Source organism: Balaenoptera physalus, assembly GCF_965194825.1.
Source record: "Balaenoptera physalus genome assembly, chromosome: 8".
Lineage (NCBI taxonomy): Eukaryota > Metazoa > Chordata > Mammalia > Artiodactyla > Balaenopteridae > Balaenoptera > Balaenoptera physalus.
The window spans coordinates 69,542,352-69,569,665 of record NC_138887.1 but is presented as its reverse complement, the minus strand read 5'-3'; the positions used below and the strand labels follow the sequence as shown (position 1 = coordinate 69,569,665).

At 38.2% G+C, this 27,314-nt stretch overlaps 2 protein-coding genes across 11 annotated transcripts in view; one reads left to right on the top strand and one right to left on the bottom strand.

Annotated features, from left to right (window-relative positions):
- The window catches only part of LOC309665527 (uncharacterized protein), a 714,473-nt gene that overhangs the window by 613,562 nt on the left and 73,597 nt on the right, over positions 1–27,314 (bottom strand). The window contains exon 3 of one of the 10 annotated variants that reach the window (XR_014266466.1): positions 17,648–18,258. The exons of the other annotated variants lie outside the window; for them this stretch is intronic. The gene's annotated coding sequence lies outside the window, so the exon portion shown is untranslated. Of the gene's footprint in view, positions 1–17,647; positions 18,259–27,314 lie in introns of those variants that run through there. 10 annotated transcript variants of the gene reach the window in all.
- Positions 17,206–27,231, top strand: STEAP1 (STEAP family member 1). The gene is made up of 5 exons (XM_082472070.1): positions 17,206–17,640; positions 21,240–21,354; positions 23,505–24,017; positions 24,618–24,782; positions 26,870–27,231. The coding sequence occupies exons 2-5, from the start codon at positions 21,271–21,273 to the stop codon at positions 27,125–27,127; spliced, it is 1,020 nt and encodes a 339-aa protein (XP_082328196.1). The 5' UTR covers positions 17,206–17,640; positions 21,240–21,270; the 3' UTR covers positions 27,128–27,231.

Genomic DNA, 27,314 nt, shown 5'->3' with positions numbered 1-27,314 from the left:
TATGCACTCAACATAGGAGCACCTCAATACATAAGGCAAATGTTAACAACCATGAAAGGAGAAATTGACAGTAACACAATAATAGTAGGGGACTTTAACACCCCACTTACACCAATGGACAGATCATCCAAAATGAAAATAAATAAGGAAACACAAGCTTTAAATGACACAATAGACCAGATAGATCTAATTGATATTTATAGAACATTCCCCCCAAAAGTGGCAGAATACACTTTCTTCTCAAATGCACATGGAACATTCCCCAGGATAGATCACATCTTGGGTCACAAATCAAGCCTCGGAAAATTTAAGAAAATTGATATCGTATCAAGCATCTTTTCTAACCACAACGCTATGAGATTGGAAATCAGTTACAGGAAAAAAAGTGTAAAAAACACAAACACATGGAGGCTAAACAGTGCACTACTAAATAACCAAGAGATCACTAAAGAAATCAAAGAAGAAATAAAAACAAATATAGAAACAAATGACAATGAAAACATGACGACCCAAAACCTATGGGACGTAGCAAAAGCATTTCTAAGAGGGAAGTTTATAGCAATTCAATCTCACCTCAAGAAACAAGAAAAACCTCAACTAAACAATCTAACCCTACACTTAAAACAACTAGAAAAAGAAGAACAAAGAAAACCCAAAATAAGTAGAAGGAAAGAAATCATAAAGATCAGAGCAGAAATAAATGAAATAGAAATGAAGAAAACAATAGCAAAGATCAATAAAACTAAAAGCTGGCTCTTTGAGAAGATAAACAAAATTGATAAACCCTTAGCCAGACTCATCAAGAAGAAAAGGGAGAGGATGCAAATCAATAAAATTAGAAATGAAAAAGGAGAAATCATAACTGACACTGCAGAAATACAAAGGATTATAAGAGACAAACAACTATACCAACAACTATATGCCAATAAAATGGACAACCACGAAGAATGGACAAATTCTTGGAAAGGTACAATTTTCCAAGACTGAACCAGGAAGAATTAGAAAATGTTAACAGACCTATCACAAGCAATGAAATTGAAACCGCAATTAAAAATCTTCCAACAAATAAAAGTCCAGGACCAGTGAGTTCTATCAAATATTTAGAGAAGAGCTAACACCGATCCTTCTCAAACTCTTTCAAAAAATGCTGAGGGAGAAACACTCCCAAATTCATTCTATGAAGCCACCATCACCATGATACCAAAACCAGGAAAAGATATCACAAAAAAGAAAATTATAGACCAATATCACTGATGAACATAGATGCAAAAATCCTGAACAAAATACTAGCAAACAGAATCCAACAACACATTAAAAGGATCATACACCATGATCAAGTGGGATTTATCCCACGTATGTAAGGATTCTTCAATATACACAAATCGATCAATGTGATACACCACATTAACAAATTAAGGAATAAAAACCATATGATCATTTCAATAGATGCAGAAAAAGCTTTTGACAAAATTCAACACCTATTTATGATAAAAACTCTCCAAAGAATGGGCATAGAGGGAACCTACCTCAACATAATAAAGGCCATATATGACAAACTCACAGCAAGCATCATACTCAATGGTGAAAAACTGAAAGCATTTCCACTAAGATCAGGAACAAGACAAGGATATCCACTCTCGCCACTCTTATTCAACATAGTTTTGGAAGTCCTAGCCATGTCAATCAGAGGAGAAAAAGAAAAAAAAGGAATACAAATTGGAAAAGAAGAAGTGAAACTGTCACTGTTTGCAGATGACATGATACTATACTTGAAAATTCTAAAGATGTCACCAGAAAACTACAAGAACTAATCAATGAATTTGGTAAGGTTGCAGGATACAAAATTAATGCACAGAAATCCCTGGCATTCCTATACACCAACAACAAAAGATCAGAAAGAGAAATTAAGGAAACGCTCCCATTTCCGTCACAACAAAGAGAATAAAATACCTAGGAATAAACCTGCCTAAAGAGGCAAAAGACTTGTACTCAGAAAACTATAAAACACTGATGAAAGAAATCAAAGATGACATAAACAGATGGAGAAATATACCATGTTCTTGGATTGGAAAAATCAATATTGTGAAAATGACTATACTACCCAAAGCAATCTACAGATTCAATGCAGTCCCTATCAAACTACCAATGGCATTCTTCACGGAATTAGAACAAAAAATTTTACAATTCGTATGGAAACACAAAAGACCCCGAATAGCCAAAGCAATCTTGAGAAAGAAAAACAGAGTTGCAGAATCAGGCTCCCTGACTTCAAACTATACCACAAAGCTACAGTAATCAAGACAGTATGGTACTGGCACAAAAACAGAAATATAGATCAATGGTACAGGATAGAATGCCCAGAGATAAACCCACGCACATATGGTCACCTAATTTACAACAAAGGAGGCAAGGATATACAATGGAGAAAAGACAGTCTCTTCAATAAGTGGTGCTGAGAAAACTGGACAGCTACATGTAAAAGAATGAAATTAGAACATTCCCTAACACCATACACAAAAATAAACTCCAGATGGAATAAAGACCTAAATGTAAGACCAGACACTATAAAACTCTTAGAGGAAAACATAGGAAAAACACTTTTTGACATAAACCATAGCAAGATCTTTTTTGACCCACCTCCTAGAGTAATGGAAATAAAAACAAAAATAAACAAATGGGACTTAATTAAACTTCAAAGCTTTTGCACAGCAAAGGAGACCATAAACAAGACAAAAAGACAACACTCAGAATGGGAGAAAATATTTGCAAATGAAATAACAGACAAGGGATTAATCTCCAAAATATACAAATAGCCCATGGAGCTCAATATCAAAAAAAAACAACAACCCAGTTAAAAAATGGGTGGAAGACCTAAATAGACATTTCACCAAGGAAGACATACAGATGGCCAAGAGGCACATGAAAAGATGCTCAACATCACTAATTATTAGAGAAATGCAAATCAAAACCACAATGAGGTATCACCTCACACCAGTGAGAATAGCCATTATCAAAAAATCTAGAAACAATAAATGCTGGAAAGGGTGTGGTGAAAAGAGAACCCTCCTGCACTGTTGGTGGGAATGTAAATTGATACAGCCACTATGGAGAACAGTATGGAGGTTCCTTAAAAAACTAAAAATAGAATTACCATACGACCCAGCAATCCCCCTACTGGGCATATACCCTGAGAAAACCATAACTCCAAAAGAGACATGTACCACAATGTTCATTGCAGCACTATTTACAGTAGCCAGGACATGGAAGCAACCTAAGTGTCCATCAACAGATGAATGGATAAAGAAGATGTGGCACATATATACAGTGGAATATTACTCAGCCATAAGAAGAAGTGAAATTGAGTTATTTGTAGTGAGGTGGATGGACCTAGAGTCTGTCATACAGAGTGAAGTAAGTCAGAAAGAGAAAAACAAATACCGTATGCTAACGCATATATATGGAATCTAGTTCCAGGGCAGGAATAAAGATGTAGACATAGAGAATGGACTTGAAGACATAGGGAGGGGGAAGGGTAAGCTGGGACGAAGTGAGAGAGTATCAATGACATATATACACTACCAAATGTAAAATAGTTAGCTAGTGGGAAGCAGCTGCATAGCAGAGAGAGATCAGCTCAGTGCTTCGCAATGACATAGAGGCGTTGGATAGGGAGGGTGGTAGGGAGGCTCAAGAGGGAGGGGATATGGGGACATATGTATGCATATGGCTGGTTCACTTTGATGTACAACAGAAACTAACACAATATTGTGAAGGAATTATACTCCAATAAAGATCTATTAAAAAAAAAAGAAAGCAAGCCGAAAACAAACTAATTATCACTGTAATATCCCCAAAAGAATCAAAATTGGTGATAACATGTACCTCTGGAAGAAGAGTTGAATGGGAGCCTAGAGTAAAGAGTATTGATTGAAAGTCTATTTAAGAAACAGGGGAGGTGACATCAAGATGACAACATAGGTCATTTCCAACCTCAGTCTCCCTCACAAGAAGACCAACTACTGACTATGCATGGACTAGACACCATCAGGAGAATCCCAGAACCTGGGGGTGAGGCTGAAGAACCTCCCTGAGTGACAGAGGTCAACAAGGACCACATTAGCAGGGTAAGAGGTGCAGTTTAACCTCGACCGCGTTGCCCCTCCCCCAGGCCGGCACAGCATCACACCAAGAGGCCCCCCTGGGCCTATGGTCTCTCCAGTGGCAAAAGAGAGTGCAAGGTGGATATCTCACTGCCCCAGCATTTTGGAACACTTCTTAGGAGGCCCACTTGGGTCTCGCCTCACAAGGATCACTGCAACCATCTGCAGGGTTAGACCAGTGGGGATCCAATGGAGACGGAGAAGGGCACTGGGGCTCACAGCAACCAGCACTCAGACCCTGGAGGACCACATTCCTCTGGCAGCTGCCCCTGAGCAGAGACCCTAGCCAGCAACTCCATCCATCAGCAGAGCCGAACTAGTGGCCCTGTCTGGCCAAGGGAAGTTGATTGACAATTCTGCTTGACCTGGATCCCCAGCCTATGGGCTGCACCTGTCCTGAAGCCTATTCTATGGCCCTGCTCAGGTAGGGAAGCAAATTCCCAGCCCCTCCCCAGTTGCTGAGTATAGCCCCCAGTCCCACCTGAGCATGAAGCCTAGCCAGAGACACTGGGCAGCCGTGAAGCCCATCCCGCAGTCCCATTCAGGCAGGGGACCAAGCCAGCAGCCTTGTCCAAATGTTGAGCATAGCCTCTGGCCCCACATAACCAGGGACCCTGAACAGTGATACTGGGCGGCCTCAGAGCCCAGCCTACACCATCACCCATCAGTTGAGCCTAGCCTACAGCCCTACCTGATTGCTGACACAGCCAGAAGCTTCACCAGGAAGACAGCACAGCCAGTGACCCCACCCAGTTACAGAGCGTAGTCTGTGGCCCCATCTGACCAGAGAGCCTCGACAGCAGCACAGCCCAATTGACCAAAGAGCACAGTCTCCAGCCTCACCCAATTACAGGATACAGCTGGGAAGTCCTGCCTGACCAGAGAGCCTGGCCAGTGAACTCATCCAATAGCAGAGCACAACCAGCGACCTACCTGATTACAAAGCCCAGTCTATCTGATCCAGCAATTCCACTTCTGGGTAAATATCTGAAGGAAATAAAATCACGATCTTGAAGAGATATCTGCACTCCCATGTTCACTGCAGCATTATTTACAATAACCAAGACATGTAAACAGCCCAAGTGTCCATTGATGGATGTGTAAAGAAAATATGGTACATATATATATGTGTATAATATATATATACAAGGGACTATTATTCAGCCATAAAAAGGAAGGAAATCCTGCCATTTATAACAATATGGGTGGACCTTGAGAGCATTTTGCTAAGCGAAATAAGTCAAACAGAAAAACAGACACAGTATGATCTCACTTATATGTGGAATCTAAAAAAGCTGAACTCACAGAAACAGAGTAGGTTAGTGGTTCCCAGGGACGAGGAGGTGGGGGGGGGGGTCTAATGTACAGCATGGCGACTATACTCAACAACACGCTATTGTTTATTTGAAAGTAGTTAAGGAAGCAGACCTTAAAGTTCTCGTCATAAAGAAAAAAAAAGGTAACTATATGAGGTGAAGGATATATTAAACAGATCTCACCTCCAATCAGACAGGCAGGAAACTGCCCTTCTCCCACCTTAGCAGAAGACGGGAGGTTTAGCCTCTAAATGAGGTAAAACAAAAGGTGAGGCGATTGTTGCTACGCATTCACCAAAGCCAGTTTCCTTTTCCTTCTGGGAACACAGGTAGGCTACATTCGCTCACAAAGAGGCACACCCGTGTGACTGAATCCCAGCCATTAGAACAGGGGGTGGGATGATGTGTTTCTCTCACTAAGACCTCCCATACGTTTTTCCCCTTTTGGCCAACCAGATGAAACAGATCCAGCATAAATGTCGAGGCCATAAAATTGAATTAACCTGGCTTCCTAAAGGGACATAAGACCAGAGGAAGATAAATATCGGATAATAACACTTACAGGTGGAATCTAAAAAAGCCAAACTCCTAGATCCAGTAACTAGAGTGGTGGTTAGCAGGCTGGGGGATGGGGGAAATGGGGAGAAGTTGGTCAAAGGGTACAAACTTACAATTAAAAGGTGAATAAGTTCTGGGGACTTGTGCAATGTGGTAGCCTGGTTTTCTCTTGAACTGTCTCTTTCTTGAATGGCAATAATTTGCTTTAGAATTGTCTGCATTTGAAGCCAATGCAAGGATTCTGAGAAGGCAGTGCCATTCAGGCAGTCAGTGCTCCCACTTCTGCTCTCCAGGGCTTCGTTCCCATCACTTTTATTGTCCTCCCCACATGGTATTGCAATTTCTCTGATTATAGGCCAGCTTTCCCCATTCAACTCCTCAAGGGTAGGGAAGAGAAGATGGCGATGTTGGAGAACGTCCCTTTATTTCTCAACATGAGGACACAGGTTGAGTGGAAGAGTTGGGAGAGAAAGGTCAGGTTTTCCTCAAGTGGCTCTTGTCTGAAAACACAAAGCTGTATCCATGTGGCTGTGTTGGATGGATAAATTTTGACCTAAACAAATAAATAACCTGGCTCCCTAAATAACCATATAGAAAGCTATAGGCTGAACATCACATTAGACTCTGGGTGAGCAAAGTGTCAAGTTTTACAGTATTAAATCATTATGATTTGGGAATTTGTTATAACAGCTAATGTTCTTTATTAAGATAAAGAATAACTTACACAGAACCTATTACTCTGAAGTGGGGAGCTTTTACAACAAAAACAAAAACAAAAAACCTAAAATATGTGGGGTTGACATGGGGTTCAAGTAAACAATCATGAGAGTCTGGAAGGCTAGAGACCCCTGTAATGCCAGACAAAACATTTGATAAAACCACTGTCGGATAACTTGAAAGACAGGCCACTGCCTACGAGTCTGTAGGTCTAGGGAAAGTGGTTGGAAAGTGTTATATACTGGCTACTATTGCCGGCCTTCCGCGAAGTATTACACGGAAGAGATTAGCTCAGGCAAAACTTTGTCTGGTTTTCAAGCAATAACAGAAGGGAATGAACAGAGTCAAAATGCTTTACAGGGTTAGAAAATCTGTTTCTTCTTTCCCCAAATATGAAGAGAGGAGATTTTAAAACACCTTAAGCAACAAAGTCCAATAAGACATTTCAGCTAGGCAAAGTGATTCAGCCTTGCAGCAGACATCAAAATAAGGGTGCCACCTTCCCCACCAAGCCCTAACTCAAAGCATCCACCCCTAAGTTGAGAGATATGAGAGTGAAGAGACATACAGGGAAAACTTAAGAATTATGTGTAGGGGAAATCTATGTGCATGGTAACCAACACATGGAGCTTGCTGAAAGTATATAAATAGATTGAAAACTATCGAAATTTTGGCAGAATTGCCAAAGAAATCATGAGGCTGGTTTAAAGAAGCCTGGTTTGGAAAAGTCTTAACACAGCCCTCAGGAAGGAGGGACAATGGAAGATACACACACTCCCAGAAAAGGCATACTCACCAAAGTCTGTGTCTGATGTGAGCGTAAAGGGTAATGGATGAGAAAGAACCTCCCAGAAGGAGAGCCCAGGGCTGTGAGGAACACTGATCAAGGAAATTCCTCTCTGAAAGCAGAATCAGGGCCAAGCAAGGAATTTCTTCCACCTCCAGGTTAGAAAGCCTTTAGAATGCTTGCTTAACAGAATTTCAGAATCTATGGACCAAAGATTGCTGTAAGTCTCCCATCCTTTTCTTTTCCCAGTAGAGTTTTCTTTGTGTTTATCCTGTCCCTGATCCACCATCACTAAGTGGGTAGGGAGAGCAGATAACTTTTCTTCCTTGTTCACATGTCAATAGTTCACAAGTCCTCATAAAAGGACTGGAAATATCAAACTTGGAACTGGATACAGTGACCAGATGGGTTGTCTGCCTTGGGTGATATATTCTATACATAGCAGAAATATGAGACAGACCCTAAGTGCCAGCAGAGCAAACAATCACAAAAGTCTCTTGAATGCTCACAAAACCTTCCTGGGCACAAGCTAGACTACTTTTTTCTCAGCTTGCCTTCCATATAGGTGTGACAGTCTGTAACTGAGTTTGGCCAATAGGCTATAAATGTAATGATGCATCCCAGTTCTAGGCCTGGCCCGTTAAAACCTCCCAAGGTGACCCTCCCTCTCTTTTGGCCAGGTTCAGAGATGCCAGAGGAGGATTCCAAGCCCCTCGGGAATGGCAGAGCCACAAGACCAAACAAACAACAAAAAGTCTGGGTCCTTATAGGACCATGAAAGCAGAACAAAGAAAACAGCAAGGAGGGGACCATCAGCAAAGAGTGGAGAAAATTTTCCAGAACCAAACTCATTCTTAGTGCCTTCTTCCTGTTCTACAACTTCTATATTTCATTCAATAAATATGCACTTTTGTCATGGGAAGCCACAGTAAATATAATGTTTTGAAATAGCATTATCATAGTTCCAATTTTTATCTTCACCCATATTGATGTGTGTATATGAGAGTGGGAGGGGAGGGATAATATTTTTTTAAAGATATTTATTTGAATAGTGAAATGAACAAGCTCATTAGCAGCATTAAAAATGAACCAAGAAAATGGTAGAGCTACTCTATGTGTGGGACTACAAATGAAATTTTTCAATGTAATTTTAAAGGAAAGGATCCTTCCATCTTGGCAGCCTGTAAAATTTCAGAAACCATCCAATGAACTACTTTCTACTTGCTTATGTCCAGTAGCCATGTATGTAAAAGATAGATGCTAATATACCTACAAAAGTAAGATTTTCTCTAGGGAAAGCTCAGAAAGCATAACTCTATTGAAAATATATTAGCCCATAAAATCAAGTTACTGCTATTCATATTTGGGAGCTTACTGAAAAATAAGTCTCTATTAGGTTATATCATAAGTAAAGATAATAGAAAGCATCTTAAAGAGGTCACACATAAAAGGAGCCATAGTTCTCTCATAATGAGGAAAATATCACATTACATGTAGCCTTTCTAGGAAGAGATGCATTGAATGCACCATGAACTTGAGGATACTATGCCAAGGAGAACTAAGACTCCATGTAAGTTGTCCTTTTGATTTAAAGTTATAATACCTTGCCCTCTCTCAATTCCATATGACATTGTATTTCAGCAACTCAAGGCTCTAAAGCAAGCCCCTATATACAGACAAGGACTGTCTCAGTCTCATGCTTGCAAATACCCTGATTAACCTAAAGCAATGTGAACAGTGGTAAAACAACACCAGAACCAAAGTCAGGAGTCCTGGATTCTCGTCCTGGAGCTGCCTCTAGTTGACCTTGAATAAGTCCCACAACTCATTTTTCTTTCCTGTAACATGGTTACATTAGATGATCTCTAAGTCTCCTGCCAGAAATCCTATGGCTTTCTGGCTGGTGGTAATCAGGACTGAGGAACTAACAGATTTTTCAGTCTCTGGATGCAACTAAGGGCCTCCCCTCCTTTGCCGCTCAGTCCCTCAGTATTTTGTCTTCCTTCCTTTTTGTTGCCCTTTCTCTTCTCCTTCTGCCAATTCCCCACCTTCATTCAACACTACCATCCATTATTCTCCAGCAATAAGAGTAATGTTCACTGTGCCATACACTTGACATTCATTATCTCATTTAATCCTGACAACTGCCTTATGAAAGAGGTAAAATTATTTTCTCATTTTACAGATCATGAGCCTGAGACTTAGTTTTTCCTTCCCTCTACCTATGACCATTATATTCTAGTGCATGTAATAGAACAATCATTAAACACCTTGAATGAAGTCCTTGGCCACGGTGACAAGAGTAAAAGGATGAAATAATCGATCTTCTCAGAATGTCTCAGCTCACGACTGCTGTTCATGATTCTCAAGCAAATCCTTTACGTAACGCTTGAGGTTGAAGTGGGGCTGCTTTGGGAAGGGAGTGATCGCTCAAGCTGCTTTACTCCAGTAACTTTCATAGATCTCAGCTGTGCTTCTGCCATATCGGGAGTTGGGGTGTGATACATCCACCTTGATCAAGGACAAGATCTCCACACTCACGAAAACTAATAATCAACAGGTCAGGAACCAAAGACAAACATTCTGGGCACAGGGGCTTTCTTCCCTTTCTAATCAATTCACTTTAACTGCTCTTATTTCTCTATGCATATACTTTAAACTCACAAAGATGCTGTGAAAGTTAACCTATGAGAAGCATTATATATAAAGGGTAAAAAGGCTTTGTGTCCTTGAGCAGGTTATTTATATTTATCCTTTCTAAGCCCCAGTTACCTCATTTGCAAATGATAAAAGTACCTATTTTCAAAGGTTTTATAAGGATTAAATAAGATAATTTATACCACCTCACACCTGTTAGAATGGCTATTACCAAAAAAACGAGAAATATGCGTTGGTGAGAATGTAGAGAAAAGGGAATGCTCATGCACTGTTGGTGGAAATATAAATTGGTGCAACTACTATGGAAAGAAAGTATGGATGTTCCTCAAAAAAATTAAAAACAGCACTACCGTATAATCCAGAAATTCCACTTCTGGGTATTTATCTGAAGAAAAAGAAAGCACTAATTCAAAAAGATATATGCACCCCCATGTTCATTGCAGCATTATCTACAAAAGCCAAGATACAGAAACAACCTGTGTCCACTGACAGAAGAATGGATGAAGAAAATCTAATACACACACACACACACACACACACACACACCTACATACATATGGAATATTACTCAGCCATTACTCAGAATGAAATCTTGCCATTTGTGACATGGATGATCTTGAGGGCATTAAGCTAAGTGAAATAAGTCAGACAGACAAAGACAAATACCAAATGATCTTTTATATGTGGAATCTAAAAAAAACAAAAAATGAAAAACAAAAAAAATGAGCTCACAGATAGGAGAAATCAAATTGGTGGTTGCCAGAAGTGGGGGGATAGGAAGTACCCAAAATGGATGAAGGGCATTTAAAAATACAAACTTCCAGTTATGAAATAAATAATCCATGGTAATATAAAGTACAGCATGGTGACTAGAGTTAATAATACTGTATTATGTACTGCTGGAGAGATCGTAAAAGTTCTCATCACAAGAAAAAAAATTTTGTAACTATACTTGACAGTTGTTAACTAGACTTATTGTAGTGATCATTTTGCAATATATACAAATATCAAATCATTATGTTGCACACCTGAAATTGCTATAATGTTATATGACAATTATACCTCAATAAAGAGAAGATAATTTGTGTGAAATGCTTGATATTGTAAACACTCAATAAACATTAGGTACAGATGTAAACATAGATAAAAAGGATATTATACAAAGATGCAAGGACATATATACACAAAAGTAAATGCATGGATGATAGACAGATAGACAGAAAGATGAACACACACAGAAGTGAGTCTGAACGTACAGAATCTTTCTTTCCAGTGAGTTTGAGAAAGTCCTTAAAACAATGTAAGCAGAAAGCAGCAGCGCCAGAGGCCCTTGAACGGTGCATTTTTACTGAACAGGGCTCTGGCGCCACCTTGTGGCCACATAGCAGAGCAGCCCACCACTGAATCCAGTTCCACAGAAGCTGTGAAATCCGACCTTTCCAAAGCCCTCCTTAAATACTGAAAAGATGAATAGTTTCCTTGATTGGAAAAACTCTACCCTGTTTCAGACAGAAACAGTGCATAAAGGTTGCTCTGTCATCCACAAACCTATCTCTGTGTTTTTTATTGATTTATCCCAACTAAGCACTCTCCCTGTGAAGGTATGTCCTTAAGGATTCTGCAGCTGCCAATCAATCGAGAGAGAGGCGTGTTACACGACTGACTAAAACATGATCAGAAAAGAGCTGGATGGAAGTGTGTAGACAGAAATGAGGGCTTTCAGGGGAAACTAACCCGAATACAGAAGAGGACTAAGGACAGACCTATACCAAGAGCTGAGTGGGAGAATTCAATTCAATAAATTTTCTTTGAGCTCCAGCTACTCTGAGTCATGCTTTCTCCTAAGGGCTAGAGATCTGAAGAAGGCTAACACCTTTAGGAGCTCACCTAGGAGAAATCCTTCGGAAGTACTACGGAATCACATCCAATACGCTGTGTTAGAAATCTTCTGCTTAACTCAAACAAGCAGTAGGTCCAGGGGAGGAAAACTATTAGATTTATAAAGCTAGTTCCGGGACATAAATATGTTGCTAGACCAAAGGAAAATTTAATCCATATATGCTACTTCTGGTTTGGGAAAGAAAACAAAGTCTTTCCCTTTCTTTTCCCCCCAAAAAAATCTTTCACTCTTCTAAGGCCAAGTTCAAAACATTCATTCTTCCATTACATCTCCTCTCACCAACTGAGCCCAAATCATTGCTCCAATGCTTCTGTGAATTTTAGGCACCCCAGCCCTATTTTATTATTCAGTACTTGGTTCTGAGTGACTTTGCACTTTTTTCCCGGTGAACTAAATTATTCATATATCTTGCCTCCCTATTTCTCCCAAATAAATATTGTACTCTTTGAAGGCAGGGAACAAGTCCTCGATTTTTGCAGTTTTGAAGTCCCTACCCTCCATCCCTTCAGCTGGTCTTGACTCCATGAATTATTTTATAGATGATAGATAGATAGATAAATAGATAGATAGATTAGATAGATAGATAGATAGGTGGATAGATAGGTCTTTCCCGTAAGATCATACAGAAAATCCCGAACGAACTTTTTGGCCAACCCAAAATATGTACAACTTCTATATCCATTTATATGTTGACCAACACTTAGGTTGCTTCCATATCTTGGCTACTGTAAATAATTCTTCTGTGAACATCAGGGTGTATGTATCTTTTCATATTAGTGTTTTTGTTTTCTTCAGATATATATCCTGGAGTGGAATTGCTGGATCATATGGTAGTTTTAATTTTTGAGGAACCTCCATACTGATTTCTATAGTGGCTACACCAGTTTACATTCCGACAGTGTACTAAGGTTCCCTTTTCTCTACATCCTTATCAACATCTATTATTTGTTGTCTTTTTGACGACAGGCATTCTGACAGGTGTGAGGTGATATCTCACTGTGGTTTTGATTTGCATTTCTCCGATGATTAGTGATGTTGAGCATTGTTTTCATGTGCCCAACAGACTCTTTTTTATTTCCTATCTTATTTGACTTTTAATAGTACTTGACATTGTTGACCACTTGCCCCAACTTAAATTCTCCCCAAGGTACTCTTCATTCAATAGGTATTTATCAGCTTTTCACTATATACTATGTTCTTACTAAGTCTGAGGAGACAAATGGAAAAAATGATCCCTGCCCTCCAGCAGTTTCCACTCTAGCAAAGAAGGCTGAATACACTATAAGGAGAGTGCAGAGGAAGAAGTATCTGAGGTTGCTGGTTCTCCTACTGAACCTTTCCATGTTCCCCTTTGCCAACAACAAAGGTTTCTCTCACTATTGATCACACACCCTATTCATGTATACATCCCCAACGTAGCATGTATACAGTATCCTCAGCTAATATCTCAAGATAATAAGGTGAGATTTGTCATTAGCTTTGCTGAATGTAAATTCACATTTCAAATAGTCTTCTGTATGGTTTCCCCAAAATTCCTTCATAATCAAACTGATAAAAGATTAAACTTGGAGTAAGAAAAAAATGCCAGCTGGCAAGGATATGGAGAAGAGGGAACCCTTATATATTGTTGGTGGGAATGTAAATTAGTACAGCCTCTATGGAAACAGTATAAAAAATAAAATAAAAATAGAACTACTATATGAGCCAGCAATTCCATTTCTGGGTATATACCTGAAGGAAATGAAATCACTATGCTGAAAAGATATCTGCACCTCCATGTTCATGCATCATTATTTATAATAGCAAACATAGATGAATGGCTATGCGTCCATCAGTGGTTGAATGGAGAAAGGAAAAAAAAATTTTTTTCCATCATATTATTTCCAGGGGTAAAATCACATTCCACAAACATATACAAGTCTGTTCCACCAATCTCTAAATTACAAGAGATACAAAGATAAAAATGGCAAGGTCTCTGCTCTCTTAAAGCTCACAGTTTAATGAGGGTAAAAGAAACACATATAAAAATCTCCAATACAGGCTAATTCTGAAAAGTGCTATAATATAATATCAAACAAGCTCGGGTATGGACTAAGCTACTATAACAAAGGAGATCAAGATAGAGTGGTTTAAAGAAGATACTTTTTTTCGCCAATATGTATCATTTGATATGGAGATGTGGGGAAAGGAGAAATTGCCTAGTTAAGTAATACTATGAAGGTGGTGAAATCTGTCCTCTTGGCTCCAATGCTTCTGTTTTTCCCTAAGGTATAACCCCTTCACAGCCTTCCAGTATCCATCTTCAACACCCTTATATTTCACTCTCTCTGTCAGAACATACTTTCAAAAAAGTACTGAAATATTCGATGATAGTAGGATGTAAATAACTGGTAAGGCTTAATGTGATGCCATTTGCAGGTACCTTTTCATAGATTACAACAGATTTAAAGGCAATAGGATATATTTTGTCACAGAATTTTGAGCATCATAATTAAGCAGTATTTGGGCAGAAATGGATATGTGAGCCTTGAAATAAACCACCAATTCTTAAAATCTGCCTAGAACAGATGTTGACTGTTAACTGTGTTGGTGAATAAGCAAAAAAGGGCTTGAGCTGGGGGGAAATACATGGAAGGATTTTTTAAAAACCTCCAATCCTGGGGGTGGATTCTTTCTACCCCCACCACTTTCACCCACAGACATTGGGGGCTAACTGACCACATACTTTGAGCATTACTCTACCAGAAGATCTTGAACTAGTGAAGAGAATTTATCATATGAGACTAGTAGAATCAGAAAATTAGGCCAGTAGAGCTTTACCATGTGTGTGCTAAAACAATCATTTGGACAAAATATTTCCCCATGAACTTTAGGTAATTTCTGCCTCCTCTTAAAATAAGTCTGACCATTGTTACACAGTAAGAGGTAGACTTGGAAATACTGTTGAACATTGTTTGAATTACTGTGCCCTTAGGAGTTAGTTTGATTTCCGAAGGAGAAAAACTAAATACAGTTCCTGTCATCCATGCACAATTTACTGTCTATTGATCATTTTGATTAACTCTAACAGTATGATCATTTTTTATCTCTCACACCACTATACTCCATTTACCTCTTAAATGGTAGTCCCATCAAATTCTAAGATTAGGTTGCTTCTTGGTCAAGTAAAAGTACTCATGGATTCTAAATGTTATATTTTCCCCATGACATGTTACTGTGAAATCACTAGTTTAGTATTTGACCCTAAATAAGATTGAAGAACTGTTTTGTTAATATGCTTTCTTGCTATAGTTTAAGTTTATTACAAAATATTCTGAATGATCCAAATTGGTTAGTAACTCACAGTTGAATTCCTATTTTAAATTCCTCTAGTTCTCGCAAGTCATACCGAAACTAGCAATCTGCTTTTCAACATTTGCAATAGCATAGCGTTGTTTTCCACAAGCCATACTGGTTTTATAAAGTATGTGCTATAGAGGCTGACTCAGAACATTTTCAGATGCTTTGGCTTTGTATTTCTCAAAAAAAAAAAAAAAATATTTTCCTTCATCTCATACCCAAATCACAGATCACATATATGCAAAAATTGTAGAAATTTGGTCTGTAATACTAACTCCTGATAACTCAATCAAAGTTCTTTAATACTATGGTTTTTTAATCCAATGTTCTGTTGCCTTTATAAACTCTACAAACTAATTAGTAAATAACCTCACATTTTCAATCATTTTCCTTTGAAACATACTGTATTTATTCACCTCACTAAAAAACTGAACAAAAAAACTTTCGGAAGAAGTGTGGAAATAAAATTGTTGGTCTAATTATAAAGCAAACGTATTTGGGGCTTGATTCCAAATGTTTTAATTAAACAGGAAAAGCAGTTTTAAGTGGAGCTTGCTACAATTACCAACTTATATTAATATAATATTAACTTCCTTGCCCTTATCACATGCAAAATAAATTATGAAAAAGTGAATGACCTTTGTTCTATCAAATCTTAAAGAATAAAATCATAGTTTTGTTTGACGATTTAAGACCTATCATCGTTTTTAAAATTCAACAATACTTAGACACATTTAGCAATTTGTCTTAATTTTCATAATCTGTGCTATAAACACAGTTTTTTTTCTAAAACTTTTAAAAATGATTATTTTCTAGTTTTGCTAGAAATTAAAAGTGTAAGATTCTATTTCTACCACAAGGCATCAGTCCTTGGTAAATTAATCTTCAAAGGGTTTTAACATTACCCTGTGGACAGTCAATGACTACAGAAAATTACATATTAAAATATGAACAGTCCTAGGGGCCCTAGCTATGAATAAAAGACAATCAAGGAAAATGCAGTTGAGAGTTTATTTTCCTTTACTTTTCCTAATCAGATTAGTTCTGGGGATGTTATACACCAAATCCTCAGACGTTGCAATTCAGGTCTCAGACGCTCTACCCTGAGGCTGGTTCCAACTCAGAGGAGTAAACCAACCCCCCCCCCGCCCCCCCCACCCCCGCTCACATTCGCTCTTTCTCCATACCCCTCATATTTTAAAAACAACCTTAAACTTTTAAATAGTGACAGTAACTCAACTTTAGGTTTGCAGTGCTCGATTGGGTTAGGGTATGGGAAGGTGGCTTTAATATCAGAGGCGGGGAAGGGAAGGAGCGAACGTCGGGTTTAAGGACTTATTCAGCTAGGGGACGGGGTTTGTGCGGTTTAAGATACAAGATTTCGACAATTTAGGGGGCAAAAGAGATTCAGAGATTCAGATTCGGATTTGGAAATTGTAAATTACAGCCACTTCAAAGAGCTGCTGTGAAGTTTAAAATGAGTTAGCTAAGCTCTAAAGCTCTAAAATGAGTTAGCTAAGCGCTAAAGCTCTCAAATGAGTTAGCTAAGCGCTAAAGCTCTCAAATGAGTTAGCTGAGCTCTCACAGCGTGATCTTGAGAGTGCTTCAGCATCACCTGGGAACTGTTAGAAAGTGCAGAATCTCAGGCCCCATCCCGGATCTACTAAACAGGAAACGTGGGCGAGGTGGAGGAGAGGGGGTTTGGAGGGAGGGGGTGGACACGACAGATCGGTGTTTTAATAAGCCCTACAGGAAATACATGTTAGAGTTTGAGAACCACTGCTCTAAAGAATTGCACGAATGTTCATTAGTTGGGAGATTAAAGTAGGCGAGAAGAAGGACGGAAGGGAGGGAGGCAGGGAGGGAAAAGGAGGAGAGGAGAGGAGAATATCGAGAGGATCGAGAGGGTGCAGAGCCGACCGCAGGCAGAGGACAGGGCTCTTTGAAAGAAAACCGGGAGCGGCCGGATGGCTACTAGGGAAATCCTAGGTTCGGCTCTGGGACCTTCCCAGGACTGTCCAGCCAAGCAGGAGCCCTGCGGACGCCCGGCACCGGCAGGTGGCGCCGGACGGACAATTGACAAGGGGGAGGAGTCTGCCCAGGCAGAGCAGGCTCGCGCTCCGGAGGCTCGGGCGCCGAGCGGGGCTGGCACCTCCGGGCCGGTGCTGCGGCCGCGACTTACCGTCAGATCACGCCGAGAGACGGGTGAGTCCCTTGAATCGTTCTGGTTCGCCGCTTGCTCCCTGCCTCTTGGTGTTCTTGCGAGGCCGGGCACGGGCTCCCAGCATCGGGAGGAGAGTAGGGGGTTGCGAGCCCTCCCAGGACTGAAGCAGCGGCGCTTCGGGGCGAGCGCAGCTCAATTTGCCCCTTGCGCGCCGCTCTGGGACACGCTGCCTTCCAGCGAGCTCTCCGCGGAGCACACCGCTCCACTGTGGCTGGTCCAGGGGGCTGGGAGCCGGGGACTCACAGGAAAGCCTTTTCCCTGGGGACTCAGGGGATATGATGAGTTATTAAGTTTGTCCTTAGGTTGGGTTCTGATGGCAAGTTTTCCAACTTGGCAAAATCGCCACGAGTTTGCATAGTATTGATGAATGATTGGTACGTACTACTTAAATTAAAATCGTGCAACTCGTCTTCAAGTTTCCTAGTAACAGAGAGTTTTCATTTTAAGTCCTTGGAACATTAGTCCGACTCTTTCAGGATCTCAGTTAGGATTCAGGTTCCCTCCAAATAGTCAATCAAGGCTTTATATGTGTCAGGTGTGAAATCCACTGGAAGTGGTTTGTAGACATAAAATGTACGAACACTTCCGAATTCTTGACTCTGTTCTTTCCGTAAAAAAAAAAAAAAAAAAAAAAAAATCCTTATTGAATAAAAGGTCATTCGTTTAGCACAGAATGTTAAGCACAGGGAGGAAGCAATGCCTAACAACACAGCCCAGTGAAGAAAAACATCTCCCCTTCACATAGTTAAATGTGGTAAAGTAAGTTTGCAGTTAAAAGTGTAGAAGATTTGGAAATGCAGTGCAACTGACCATGTATCCCAGTCATTGAGTGTCTTCATATTCTAAATTCTTCCACATAAACATAAGTCAGTTGGACTGTGTCAATATTTAGCAGGAACGTCAGGTCCTGGGCCAGCAAAATGCAACAGTCCCATCAGAAATAGGCTTTGCTTTTTAATGGAGACGAAAGAGAACTTTGGATCAAATTCTGGAGTTCCTAACATCTGAATACCGTGCTGTTTCCTGTTGTTTTTGTTGATGAAAAGATTTTATTGTAGAATTTAAATTATATATTTGGTTAATGTCTGAGGGAAACCAACATATTTTATTTGACTGCTATTTTGTTTTCTTGGCTTCAGGGTACAAGGTGGACTGTGGGTGACACAGTCAACAAGCTCCCTAACTGCCTGGGGTTTTTCCTTGGCTTTGCTCTTCAGTACGGTCTCCCTACCACGCGGACAAATGGTTGGAAACCTCTCCAGGGCCACTCTGGCTTTTCACCCAGATTCTGTGCAGAGTGGCCCCCAATCAGCAAATACTACCAACTTGCTAGATGCTCCAGGACCAGGTCCTGAAGAGAGCCCTCACCCTTCCCATGCCACCATCTGTCCATAAAACTTTGTCTTCCTTTCCGATGCATTGCGCTACCATGCAGTCAGTTCTTGAAATGTCTGCCTTCTCTCCTAGACTTTAAGCTTTTTGAAAGCAGAGTCTCCATCTCATTTAACTTTATATTCCCACTGCCTACCTGGTTGTTCACAGTATAGTTAATGACTTAATATTGAAAAAGTGTAGATTTGTATGTTAACATCTTTGCCATCCTGAAACTCAAAGTTAACACATCTCCCAAGCATGGTGAATTATTTCTTGTGTTTGATTACAGTAAGTAAAACTTGTATTCCTAGTCATATACACACCCCCAAATTACTATATTAATAATGTTGGTTAAATCACCAAATGATTTGGAATAATACTTCTTAAGCAAATAGACTGTAAAACCCCTCCAGAGCAGACACGGAATCTCATTTCTCTTTTTCCTCCTCAATGTCTGTCATAGATTTGAGTTCATAGATACTTGAAGATTGGCATATGCTTTACTCGGAACTCTTTCAAATGCCAGTGATATACACCTTACTCAAACTAACTTAAGCAAAATAGGGATTGTATTGGCTTGTGTAACTGAAAAATTCAGGATCTGGTCTCAGAAACTCTAAATATTTAAATATGCCAGGACTCCTGTGTCTTTCCCCATTTCTTGCTTAGGCTTCTGTGTGTTGGCTTTCTTCTGTCCTTTTGAAGACATCTTCCTCCTTACAGCATGTAGAAGAAAGCATGGTAGGCTTCTATCATCCCAATATAACAGAATATTAAAGACATCTTCTCTTTATCTTTCATTTCCAAATATAAACATCAGAGAAGGACTCTAATTGGTTCAACTAGAGTTGTGTGCCATCCCTAAGCCAATCAGTGTGATGAACAGAATAGAGAACTGTCATTAGTCAAGACTGAGTCATATGCCCACTTCTGTGGCCAAAGGAGGGCATTTCTCTGGATGGAGGAAATGTTTTAGATCATAAAATAGTGGGAAAAGAATGTGGGCAGACCAAAACAAATATTCTCAGCATGAATATTGTGAAATTTTGAAATAAGTAACGTATGGAAAATGTTCTTAGAGCACTTAAACAAAGGCACATGTTGGCATTATGTAAAGATGACTCCTCTTTATTCCCTGTGAAGATCAAACCTTTAAAAGTTGGAGAATGTTTTAAGTGTTTTAAACTGCTAGAAACACCTTTCCACTTAATAAAGTATTACAGGTGGTCTAAAATTCAGAAACACTTGGAATGTTTCTGTCAATCAAATGGTTACATATCTAATCTGTTTTCTTACTGAATTTCATAAAGAATAAATTGGCAATTGTATTCCTCTGGAAATAAATTTAGAACTAATAAAACAGTGAATAATGTTGTGACATCATATGTTTCCCTTTCCTAAAAAATGTTACACCAAGCCCAAATGAGGATCTGTGGACAGTGTTAAGGAAAAGATTCTTTTATCTGGCAGGAACTGTGACAAAATAATTTCCACAGGGTTAACCAGGAGAGTGGGCATGTCAATGATTGAACACATCAACAACCCCACTGGAAATATGCTAGCAACGCATTGTCTTGCAAACAAAAACCAGCCTGTGACTCCGATGGGAAAATGGCTCTCTTTTAAGACAACCTTTCAGTCCTTTATGCTGCTGTCAGCGTTCACCTTACCAAGAGTGTCTATTCTGTTCATTTTCTGAAACTCAGAGTACATTTCCCCATAAAATCATTTCACCATTATTTCAGATTCCAGTGTCAACCCCAAAAGTCTATTAAACACAACTTCCTGAAGTATAATCTTACATCAGCAAACTCCAACCTCCATTGACAACATTGTTACTCTCAAAAAACCACATTCCTAATTCTATTTACCTTTGAGGGGAGTTGACTTTCCTCCAAATGAGCACCTGGAGTTAAAGTCTCCTAAAATAAAAGGCAACATCTGACCCTTTGAATTCCATATAGACACCTGGGTCATTCATTGCACTGATAGTTGGACAAAGAAAAACACTATTGACACAAGGGCACTTGTTTGAATTCTTACAGATTATAATGTGAGGTTAAATGAGTCAATCAGTCTATATTTTAAATTGCACTTTATCTGCCACTCTAGCCCTTATATGAGTAAATTTTTCATATTGCCCTATCAAACATTAATATCATAAATAGCATAGATGTGAAGAAGATAATTATTTTTATTTTCACAGGTGGCTGAGGCCATACTATTTTATAGAATTAATGGAGAGCAGACAAGACATCACAAACCAAGACGAACTTTGGAAAATGAAGCCCAGGAGAAATCTAGAAGAAGATGGTTATTTGGTAAAATAATAATATTAATTAATTAATTAATTAAAATCTATAAATAATTCAAATGCTGTTCTATATCTCCTAGTGTTATAAAAGTGATTTTCACCCTAGTCTGCTGATATCTTTACTCTGATTCCTGGCACTGATACTGTGATGGTAAAGGGCAGTGTGGGCTATGAGAGGAGTTGTACCTTGACTGTCATGGACTTAGCTGAATAACCTTGAATAAGTCACTGAAAATCCTGGGTCTTGGTTTATCTACAAAGTGAGAGAGTTGGACCAGATCATCTCCAAAGCCCTTCCAATTCTTTCTAACATTCTGTGGGTCTAAGTTTTTTGAAAAAGTCATCAATGCCCATATAACAGTAGTTTTGTAAACTGTTTTTTTCATAGGCTCCATGGCAGCTTACCAAGAGATCATCAAGTTAATTGATGATTCACTGTTTAACCAAATAAATTCAACTTTGGAGTAAGAATCATTGTCACACTTTTGCCCCACATCAAAATTAAATGTTTCTTACTAAATTATTTGACTGAACAAGTGGTGGAAATTTTTGCTTCCAAACTCTTTTTACCTTTTTAAGTGATCTCAACTACAGTTTTAACAGAAAGTATTTATTTTATCTTAATTATATTAATAGGAAAAATAAGGTAGTACAAGTACATACTGTCTAAAATAAGTGTGCATAAAATAAAATCATTTTCATTTTTCAAGTGAACTGTCTTACTTCCTGTTCCATGATTCTTCACGCATAACCAGAAAATTGATATCCGTTGATTGTTTTAACATGAAGAGATGGCAGAAGCTGTATAATGCTCAACTCCCTTCTAAATGGAGTAATTGGAAAAAGCATTGGATGTAATAGTGATTTGTTACTGAAAGTAAAAGTCAAATGGCAAGAGGTCATTTTTAAACACTAAAAATTATAGAGAACTATGCGAATTAAAGTTACTCTGCATAAAATGAGGAAATGAACAAGATAATCACTAACATCATTCTGAGCATTAAAATGTTATGGGTCTACATATAGAGCTATAAGAAATTAGGAATAACATATTAGGTGAGAAAGTAAATTTGTTCATAAAGTAACACAATATGAAACACTCTGCTATAAGTTCTTATTTTGAGGGTTTTTTTTTTTTTTTTAATTTGCTGGTATATCAGTCAGTTGGGGAAGTGACATAATATTCAGTGCAAACTTCTTTTGAATTTTTGACTACCTAGAAATGCAACTGGGTAAAGAAATATAACTTTCTCAGGAAATAGATCATCCCTGTGGGATTTAACTACTTATATAGCCTTTGTACCGTTTTAATAGACTATTCGTCTATTAGTACTTATACAAATGAGATATTTTATGAATATAAGACTACATGATGGGGGGAGGGATAAGTTGGGAGATTGGGATTGTCATATACATACTACTATATATAAGATGGATAACTAATAAGAAACTACTGTATAGCACAGGGAACTCTACTCAATACTCTGTAATGACCTATATGGGAAAAGAATCTAAAAAAGAGTGGATATACATATATGTATAACTGATTCACTTTGCTGTACAGCAGAAACTAACACAACATTGTAAATCAACTATACTCCAATAAACATTAATTTAAAAAAAGACTACATGATGGAAATTACATATTTTTATCTAATAGTAATGACTATATTATCCCTGTTCCTTTGTACTTGAATGAATGGAGTTTGCAGAGAGTTGTCCAGTAACCAAAAGAAATTATAAAACAAATACAACTATGACTACTTACAAGTGTTATTATTTTTACCAAAGATTTCTGGATTTTTTTTTAAGTTTTTCAGTTTTTGTTTCCCAGTTGCATTATTTCATTCTTTTACACTTTCAAGATAGAAACACAATGGTCTGAGCTCTAGTGGAGGTATCTGAAGCATGTATTTCTTTTGACTTAAAGAAAAATGAGTAACAGAAATTATGGAGAACCCCAAGTAAGGTAGGATAAGTAAGTGCACCTTTGATCATTGCCACATAGTTTATGCCACCTTCCACTAACCAGTATCCAAAAGCAAGGTTCAAAGTGTCCTTTTTTACTGATAAGTACAATGAGCAGTAAGTAATTAGTCTGAGAGACATCCCACTGTTTTGTTCAATTTTACGATGTTTATTTTCTTTCCTTTGTAGAATAAGGATTCAAGAGAGACCAGTGCACCGAAAAGACCTGTGCTTTTGCACTTGCACCAAACAACCCATTGTGATGAATTTGATTGCCCCCCAGAGCTTCAGCACAAACAGGAACTCTTTCCAAAGTGGCGTTTGCCAATTAAAATCGCTGCTATCGTATCATCTCTGACTTTTCTTTACACTCTTCTGAGGGAAATAATTCACCCTTTTGTAACTTCCCATCAACAGTATTTTTATAAAATTCCGATCCTAGTCATCAACAAAGTCTTGCCAATGGTTTCCATCACCCTCTTGGCACTGGTTTATTTGCCAGGTGTGATAGCAGCAGTTGTGCAGCTTCATAATGGAACCAAGTATAAGAAATTTCCACATTGGTTGGATAGGTGGATGGTAACAAGAAAGCAATTTGGTCTTCTCAGTTTCTTTTTTGCTGTACTGCATGCAGTTTACAGCTTATCCTATCCAATGAGACGATCCTACAGATACAAGTTGCTAAACTGGGCATATCAACAGGTAGGATGACATTACTGACAATATCACTAAACTAAAAAGTCTAAGTCTCCTAACAAATTAACTGTTTCTTATTTTAATATCAGTACCCCAAACCTCTGTTGAAACCCTGTGTTGAGAAAGTAATGTGCTTTTTAAAATTTTTTATTATAACTCTTCATTGGGGCTTGGTTGTATAATTCTACTTTGAGGAATGTTTTCTAAGCTGAAAATAGTAAACTACAACTTTAACAACATAAACAAGTATTTTGTTCATGGAAAGAGCCACATTTCAATCTTCCACCACCCTCAGAAGATTTCTTTTTAATGCTAATTGTTCCTATTTTCTGCTTATTTACCATATATGCACACATATGACAATTCTAACCATCAAATAACTATTATATAAATTAATAAAACAGATTATATAAATGTTGCGTTCAAGGAAAAAGATCAATAGCTCCTATGTCATTTCTCTTAGAGAAATGCAAAAATAAAGTCATAAATTTGTGGAGGCCCCTAGTTATCAGGTCCTCCATAGTAGAGGGAGCGTAGAAGGAGGGTTCTTATACTGGAAACAAGTGTTGTTTGCATTTTTTCCTTCCTCTTTTCACCCTCTCTTAGGTCCAACAAAATAAAGAAGATGCCTGGATTGAGCATGATGTTTGGAGAATGGAAATTTATGTGTCTCTAGGAATTGTGGCACTTGCAGTACTGGCTCTGTTGGCTGTGACATCTATTCCATCTGTGAGCGACTCTTTGACATGGAGAGAATTTCACTATATTCAGGTAATTATATATATAAAAAAACTCTGGTCCCTCAGAGAGGGAAATCTTCTTTTTAAGCTTATAATATCCTCAAGTATATTGACTTTACCCCATAAAAAAATAACAGATGGTTTTCCAATAGCAAAGATCTCACACTTGTTCCAATTAAAAATGTGCTCTCTTATCATTTTTCCCTCTTGCTGACAAATAGGAGAGGTGTTTTCTAGACATATATAAGAGGCATGACTCAAAGAAAAATATGATTTCTAACATTTGAAGCTTGTTGGACAATTTGCTGTCTATCTAGCAACAACAAATGTGGTATTTTAGAAATTAAATATTGTTTTTAGTTCTCCAAAAGTAAAAAAAAAAAAAAATTTTGCCTATCCTCTGATTTTATTCATGCCTTTTAAGTTACACAGCTTTGTACTATCCTCCTTGAAATATGGAGTTTTATCTACCAAAGGTATTCTAATATCTAATTTTAAAAGCTTCTTTTTCCAAGTTACATTTTATGTAGCTTATTCACTTGAAGTTTCTCAATATTCCTGGAATTCAAAACTGTCTCAGATTTACTGAGGTTAACTTCCTAGTGGTAGATTACACCCTAGAAAGAACAATGGGATCCATGTCTGACAAGATTCAAAGGACTAAACTTAATTCAGTCCTAAGCGCTGCCAAGATTTTTTAAATTATGTACATAGCTTTAACTTTTATGGGTGGACATCTTTGGAAATTCCCACAAAGTCAGTTAATCCTCACTATCCTTTGTACACATCCATGCATATACTCCAACAGACACCTTATCAGGACCTCTGATTAAGCTGGAAAGAATGTCTCCATCTGAATTATTTGAATGTGGTTTAGAGATGGTGCCACATTTTCCAGGCGCAATATTTGCTGATTTTGTAGGTTTAGCTTGATAGCCATTGGAGTTGTCTGTTCCTCATTAAATAACTCTCTTCTTACATTGCTCTGCCTGTCACACATATGCTGTGCATCACTTTACAGATTTCATTACAAATTCAAGCGCTGTATCTTGACAACCCAACCCATTCCACTCTGTGTACAATACCTAGCCCATAATATGTATACAATACACATTTGGTAAATCAATCTTCAACCAATTACTTATATTTGTCAATTAATAACCTAGCAGCTTTTCATTTACAATCCAAGAAATGGCTACTCTATGATTTACCTTGGAGATTTATATCTGAAAATATAAACTTAGCTATTTGGTTGTATTCATTGGGGCTTACTGCTGAATAATTGTGACTTGGATTCATTCTGACAATCTAGTGAACATTTCCTGTAAAGTGAATAGAAGTCAGAAGATATCTAGAAGAGCCATTGTCAGAATTCCATAAAACTACATAGGTGAACAATTCTTTTTAAGTAACATTATCAGGATGGTGCCAAGTATCCCAATGCAAGCTGATATTTTCTTCACATCTCCATATCTCTGTGTTTTGTTAAAACATTGAAATAATTGTTGGTATTTTTCCACTTTATCAAAATGTTTGATTTTTTTTAACAAAGACCAAGGTCATTCACTTTAGTATTAATATACCAAAATCACAGTCAGTCACTTTAGTTGCCTTTGTAATTGATAAAGATCACCAATATCAAGTTGATTTTTGCACTGATCTTCAGTCAACCCACCAATATTTATTGAGCACCTAAAATGTGCTCAGCATTGTGTTGATTCTGCAGGGATCCTGTGATGAGTAAGACAGAGTCTCTGATTTTAGGTGTCTCTTGATAAGCAGAATTAAGGCAAATGCACAAGAGACAAAGCATCATAAAATAAATGTCATAAGAGAGAAGAACAAGGTATGGAGAAAGGGAAGGCAATGTTATCGATTTTCTGAGACCAAAAGGAGAATGGTTGTGAATTTTCTCAACTTAGATAGTCTGGAGACAAAGGCATTACCCACATGTAAAAAGAGTGGAAATATATGAGTGGACATTGTCGAGAAACGTAATAGGAAAACAAATGGAGATGAATGGAAGAATTTCCAAGCAACAAAACAGATCTAGCTGCTAGAAGGAATAAACTCTAAATGAACCAATCTCACCAAGATAATTTTTTTTTTCTTTTGCAGAGCAAACTAGGAATTGTTTCCCTTCTGCTGGGCACAATACATGCATTGATTTTTGCCTGGAATAAATGGGTAGATATAAAACAATTTGTATGGTATACACCTCCAAATTTTATGATAGCTGTTTTCCTTCCGATTGTTGTCCTGATATGCAAAGCCATACTACTCCTGCCATGCTTGAGAAAGAAGATACTGAAGATTAGACACGGTTGGGAAGATATCACCAACATTAACAAAACTAAGATGTCTTCCCAGTTGTAGAATTGCTGTTTACACACATTTTTGTCCAATATTGATATATTTTATCATAAACACTTCAAATTTGTATTTGTTTAATAAAATGACCACTTGAGGATCTTAACCTATCTCTTTGTTTATGGGTGATGTTTGAAATATGTGTATTTCCTTGCAGATTTGATTCAAAGCAAGAAGTTAAATAACCTTTAGC

Excerpts from the sequence above, each read along its gene's own strand:
- STEAP1 (XM_082472070.1), top strand. The coding sequence starts at position 21,271 with ATGGAGAGCAGACAAGACATCACAAACCAAGACGAACTTTGGAAAATG. Across the intron at positions 21,355-23,504 it reads TAGAAGAAGATGGTTATTTG|AATAAGGATTCAAGAGAGAC; the intron begins GTAAAATAATAA and ends TTTCCTTTGTAG. Across the intron at positions 24,783-26,869 it reads GAGAATTTCACTATATTCAG|AGCAAACTAGGAATTGTTTC; the intron begins GTAATTATATAT and ends TTTCTTTTGCAG.